Consider the following 6,447-nt stretch of genomic DNA (forward strand, 5'->3'; position numbering starts at 1 on the left):
AATTTTAATTTCAGAGAGGTAAGTTGATTGAAATCAGAAAGTAAACTGGAGATAATGATGTAAATATATATATATACACACATGCATTATGACCCCAATATGATGTTTATTCGGTAGTAATGTGGACAAATAGGATTAGATTGATGCATTATCAGACTTTAACCATAGATCCATTCCATGTTTAATTAATGTTGCATTTCTCAGCATGAAAAAAAAACAACCTCAAAACTACTGTATTCTTTATTTGAACACTAGTGTTCTTTGTTCAGAAATAAGTGCAGTTTGTGAGGTTATACTTCGGACGGCAAAATGACAACGAAAATATACACAAAATGTACAAAACATTTGGAACACCTTCCTAATATTGAATTGCACCCCCTTTTGCACTCGGAACAGCCTCAATTCTTCGGGCATAGACTCTACAAGGTTTAGAAAGCATTCCACAGGGATGCTGGCCCATGTTGACTCCAATGCTTCACAATGTTGTGTCAAGTTGGCTGGGTGTCCTTTGGGTGGCGGACCATTCCTGCAATTAATACACACGGGAAACAGTTGAGTGTGAAAAACCCAGCAGTGTTGCAGTTCTTGACACACCTCTGCACCTGGCACCTACTACCATACCCCGTTCAAAGGCACTTATATATTGGTCTTGCCCAGTTAATTTGGAAGCTTTGTGAAATTGTAGCTGTATGAATTTGCCTGAACACGGGAAGTTGGTTGCCCGAAACCAATAAGATAACATTACGATAAAACAGATTGAACACGTTGAACCTTTTCATTACAGGTTAAAACAGATTGAACATTTAAACCTTTTCTTAAAGTCCTTAGTTTAAGTGTATTTGTATGAGATCTGCACAGCCTAGCCCTGGTCTACTGCAGTAATCCCTATGCCCTCTCTGAGACACAGCCTAGCCCTGGTCTACTGTAGTAATCCCTATGCCATCTCTGAGACACAGCCCTGGTCTACTGCAGTAATCCCTATAACCTCTCCTAGAGACAGCCAAACCCTGGTCTACTGCAGTAATCCCTATAACCTATCCTAGAGACAGCCAAGCCCTGGTCTACTGCAGTAATCCCTATAACCTCTCTGAGACACAGCCTAGCCCTGGTCTACTGCAGTAATCCCTATAAACTCTCTGAGACACAGCCCTGGTCTACTGCAGTAATCCCTATAACCTCTCTGAGACACAGCCCTGGTCTACTGCAGTAATCCCTATAACCTCTCTGAGACACAGCCCTGGTCTACTGCAGTAATCCCTATAACCTCTAGGAGACACAGCCCTGGTCTACTGCAGTAATCCCTATAACCTCTCTGAGACACAACCTAGCCCTGGTCTACTGCAGTAATCCCTATAACCTCTCTGAGACACAACCCTGGTCTACTGCAGTAATCCCTATAACCTCTCTGAGACACAGCCCTGGTCTACTGCAGTAATCCCTATAACCTCTCTGAGACACAGCCCTGGTCTACTGCAGTAATCCCTATAACCTCTAGGAGACACAGCCCTGGTCTACTGCAGTAATCCCTATAACCTCTCTGAGACACAGCCCTGGTCTATTGCAGTGTAGTGATGTTTGGCGATGTAGTGATGTGATGTAGTGTAGTGATGTAATGTAGTGATATAGTGTAGTGATGTGATGTAGTGATGTGATGTAATGTAGTGATGTAATGTAGTGATGTAGTGATGTGATGCAGTAATGTAATGTAGTGCTGTAGTGTAGTGACGTAGTGATGTAATGTTGTGATATTGTGTGGTGATGTGATGTAGTGATGTAGTGTAGTGATGTAATGTAATGATGTAGTGATGTAATGTAGTGATATAGTGTAGTGATGTAATGTAGTGATATAGTGTGGTGATGTAATTTAGTGATGTAGTGTAGTGATGTAATGTAGTGATATAGTGTAGTGATGTAATGTAGTGATATAGTGTAGTGATGTAATGTAGTGATATAGTGTAGTGATGTAATGTAGTGATATAGTGTAGTGTCGTAGTGCAGTGATATAGTGATGTAATGTTGTGATATAGTGTAGTGTCGTAGTGCAGTGATGTAGTGATGTAATGTAGTGATAAAGTGTAGTGGCGTAGTGCAGTGATGTAGTGATGTAATGTTGTGATATAGTGTAGTGATGTAATGTAGTGATATAGTGTAGTGATGTAATGTAGTGATATAGTGTAGTGATGTAATGTAGTGATATAGTGTAGTGTCGTAGTGCAGTGATGTAGTGATGTAATGTTGTGATATAGTGTAGTGTCGTAGTGCAGTGATGTAGTGATGTAATGTAGTGATATAGTGTAGTGGCGTAGTGCAGTGATGTAGTGATGTAATGTTGTGATATAGTGTAGTGATGTAGTGTTGTGATGTAATGATATAGTGCAGGGGTCTAGTGTAGTAATGTAGTGTAGTGATGTAAGGAAGTGATGTTGTGTAGTAATGTTGTGATATAGTGTAGTGTTATTGTGATATAGTGTAGGGATGTAGTGTAGTGATGTACTGTAATGATATAGTGCAGGGGTCTAGTGTAGTAATGTAGTGATATAGTGTAGTGTTGTAGTGCAGTGATGTAGTGATGTAATGTTGTGATATAGTGTAGTGTTATCATGATATATTGTAGGGATGTAGTGTAGTGATGTAAGGAAGTGATGTTGTGTAGTAATGTGGTGATGTTTTGTTATGTAGTGTAGTTATGTAAGGATATACTGTAGTAATGTAGGGATGTAGTGTAGTGATGTAGTGTAGTGTAGTGATGTAATGTGATGTGATGATGCAGTGATGTAGTGTAGTGATGAAGCGATGTAGTGCTGTACTGTAATGATGTACTGTTGTGGTGTAGTGATGTGATGTAGTGATGTAGTGTAGTGTAGTGATGTAATGTGATGATGCAGTGATGTAGTGTAGTGATGAAGCGATACAGTGTAGTGCTATACTGTAATGATGTACTGTTGTGGTGTAGTGATGTAATGTGATGTAGTGATGTAATGTGATGTACTGTACTGATGTGGTGTTGTGATGTAGTGATTTAGTGTCGTGATTTAGTGTAGTGATGTAGTGTAGTGATGTAGTGTAGTGATGTATTGATGTGTCATGATGTGGTGAAGTAGTGATGTAGATTTTTGATGTAATGTGGTGATGTCATGATTTAGTGTAGTGATGTAGTGTAGTGATGTAGTGTAGTGATGTATTGATGTGTCATGATGTAGTGAAGTAGGGATGTAGTTTATTGATGTAGTGATGTAATGTAGTGATGTCCTGATTTAGTGTAGTGATGTAGTGATGTATTGATATAGTGTAGTGATGTAGTGTCATGATGTGATGCACAGGATGTCTCAATGCATTATCATAAGGATTATTTCTGTGTAGAACATCATGATGTATGGGTTTTGTATTTTAAAGATCTGTATAGATTAGCAGAAAATAATCTCATGAATTGTTAATTAACATCTTATCTGTGTGTTCTCAGGTGGTGAATATGGCGTCGTGGCGGCTGGTCTGTGTCCTGGCTGTATGGAACTCTGTGTTGGGTCTGGCCCAGTGTTGTCCAGATACCTGTAGCTGTCTGGATAAATACGCCCACCATTTCGCTGACTGTGCCTACAAAGACCTGCTATTAGTTCCTGTAGGCCTCCCCTTCAACGTCACCACTCTCTCTCTCTCTGCCAACAAGATCAAACTCCTGAAGGCCAAGAGCTTTATTAACGTCACCCAGGTGTGTGTGAATATGGTCCTAACGTCACCCAGGTGTGTGTGTGAATATGGTCCTAACGTCACCCAGGTGTGTGTGTGAATATGGTCCTAACGTCACCCAGGTGTGTGTGTGAATATGGTCCTAACGTCACCCAGGTGTGTGTGTGAATATGGTCCTAACGTCACCCAGGTGTGTGTGTGAATATGGTCCTAACGTCACCCAGGTGTGTGTGTGAATATGGTCCTAACATCACCCAGGTGTGTGCGTGAATATGGTCCTAATGTCACCCAGGTGTGTTTGTGAATATGGTCCTAACGTCACCCAGGTGTGTGTGAATATGTTCCTAACGTCACCCAGGTGTGTGTGAATATGGTCCTAACGTCACCCAGGTGTGTTTGTGAATATGGTCCTAACGCCACCCAGGTGTGTGTGTGAATATGGTCCTGTGGGGTTCAGTTTGCAGATCATGGTTCTTGCAAAACCATGATTGTGGGTTTGATTCACACTGGAGCCAGCCATATGAAAACTGTCTGAAAGCATGACTGCAAGTCACTGGCATATATTATATGATTATATTACATGGGATGGGCCGGGCTGGGTACAGCAAAATAGATATTAATAAAGTATTCTTCTTCAGGTGACCTCCCTATGGCTGGCCCACAATGAGATCGTGACCATAGAGAGGGACACCTTGGCACTGCTGATCCAGCTGAGAAACCTGGACGTCAGCTACAATAAGATCATCAGCTTCCCCTGGGAAGACCTGGCCAACCTCACCTCCCTTCAGCTGCTCAAGATGAACAACAACGAGATGATCAACCTCCCTAAATATTCCTTCTCGACTCTCAAAGACCTGAGGTCCCTGAGGATCAACAACAACAGGTTCACTACTATAGTTCAGGGGACCTTCAGCTCTCTGAGCTCCATGTCTCACCTTCAGATCTACAACAACCCCTTCACCTGCTCCTGCAGTCTGGAGTGGCTGAGAGACTGGATCACGGAGTCTAAGATCTCGGTCCCGGAGCAGGACTCTATCGTCTGCGAGGCCCCAGAGCATCTGCAAGGGGTCCTGGTGACCAAAATGCCCAAGCTGGACTGCAAGGCCCCGTCAGTGTCCATCACCTACCAGCCAAACCTGGACAACACTGAGCTATACGAGGGCTTTATGGTGATTCTCAACTGTGAGACCAAGGGCAACCCCAAACCAGAGGTCAGCTGGGAGGTGGTGAATGCAGGGAACCAGAAGTTCACATTCAGTTTGCCCTCTGTGGTCAGCATGAATAGTGACTCGCCCATCAATGATAAAAGCACCAACGGCCGGTTCTTGGTCTTCCAGAACGGCACTATGATCATCCCCCGTATGAGCAAGAAGGAGGATGGGAACTACAGCTGCTCAGCTGTCAACGACCTCGGTAAAGCAGACAGCACAGTGAAGGTAGTGGTGGCAGGCACCAAGAAACAAGCCATTAACTCCATGCTGGACACCACAGCAGATAAGATCCTCCGTCCGTCTGGTGGAAACAAGCCGGGGCCTAAAATGACCAACAACATCATCAACTGGCCCAAGTCCGACTCTGAGAAGACCAAGAACGATCCAACTGGGTCGTCTGTTAAACACGCTGATGGCTCAGTGCAGGCTGGTGAGGGCTCAGAGGAGCTTCCGTTTACCAGGAAGTGTGGCATCAGCGATGGCACTCAGTACATCTCCAATCACGCATTCAACCTCAGTCTGGACCAGCTGAAACAATATACATTTGATTTAGGTGTCATCGCGTTGGAGGTATCCGAGACGGAGGCCAAAGTGCAGCTCAACCCTCTCCAGCTCCCAAACAGTAAGAACAACCTTCACCTCAGCCACAATGAGAACCTAGAGACCGTCGACAAAGAGCCTTTTAGCCTCTATCAAGGCTCAACCAAAACCCCTCTGGACATGCTCTATCTGTGTTTTAACACTGGTAACGGACACTCTGTGGTGCAGTGGTCCCGGATAGAGGAAGGGATCAACACCTATAAGTTCCAGGGCCTACAACCAGGCACTAACTACACCCTGTGTCTGACCTACGGAGGGCAGGACTGTCAGGTCCAGGTTGTCTTCACAACCAGGATGAAAATTCCTTCTCTGTTGATCATAGTGATGGTTAGTACCTTCCTGTTGGTGCTGGCTACAGTCCCTCTGCTGGGAGCAACCTGCTGTCATCTCTTAAACAAGTACCAGGGAAAGACTTACAAACTGATCATGAAGGCAGCGCAGAAGAACCCAGATCAAATGGACAAACATATGGTTGGAGGTGATTTCGACCCCCAGGCGTCGTTTGTAGAGTCAGAGAATAATTCTAACCCAAGTGAGATAGGAGGAGAGGGGGAGGACGGACAGGACGGGGAGGAGGTGGATGGGAGTGTGGTTACCGAGTCTATGCCGGGTTCTACATTAAAATTTGAGGTGGGTTCGGAGTACAGCAATAGATTACCATTGGGCGCCGAGGCGGTGAATATCTCTGAGGATGGAAACGGTAACTACAAAGAGCTGAGTCGCTGAGCAGAGCCGTGTGATGCTATCAGAGGAGAGAGAGATTGTAAAATAGTTACTTTCAACTACATTTTAAAGCAGGTAACTCACAGATCATTATTTCACGTAGAAATGATAGCCCTGATGAAGGTGGATAGCTCATTTTACCTCAGAAAGTAAGTGGTAACCTGTTATACCCCAAAGAAGAGACTTGTCCCAAAGCCACCAATGTGCTGAGGGTCATTGTCCTTTTGGA

The 6,447-nt window shown here is 44.0% G+C and overlaps 1 protein-coding gene across 1 annotated transcript; it reads left to right on the top strand.

Annotated features, from left to right (window-relative positions):
• LOC139383336 (immunoglobulin superfamily containing leucine-rich repeat protein 2-like) lies at positions 1–6,221 on the top strand. Its single transcript, XM_071127843.1, has 3 exons — positions 1–18; positions 3,461–3,706; positions 4,323–6,221. Exons 2-3 carry the CDS (start codon positions 3,470–3,472, stop codon positions 6,219–6,221), a joined length of 2,136 nt encoding a protein of 711 aa, XP_070983944.1. The 5' UTR covers positions 1–18; positions 3,461–3,469.
• The last annotated feature ends 226 nt before the right edge of the window (positions 6,222–6,447 follow it).

The sequence above is a fragment of the Oncorhynchus clarkii genome, chromosome 2, assembly GCF_045791955.1.
Source record: "Oncorhynchus clarkii lewisi isolate Uvic-CL-2024 chromosome 2, UVic_Ocla_1.0, whole genome shotgun sequence".
Lineage (NCBI taxonomy): Eukaryota > Metazoa > Chordata > Actinopteri > Salmoniformes > Salmonidae > Oncorhynchus > Oncorhynchus clarkii.

Coding starts and splice junctions, on each gene's coding strand:
- LOC139383336 (XM_071127843.1), top strand. CDS start 3,470: ATGGCGTCGTGGCGGCTGGTCTGTGTCCTGGCTGTATGGAACTCTGTG. Junction 3,707..4,322: donor GCTTTATTAACGTCACCCAG/GTGTGTGTGAAT, acceptor ATTCTTCTTCAG/GTGACCTCCCTATGGCTGGC.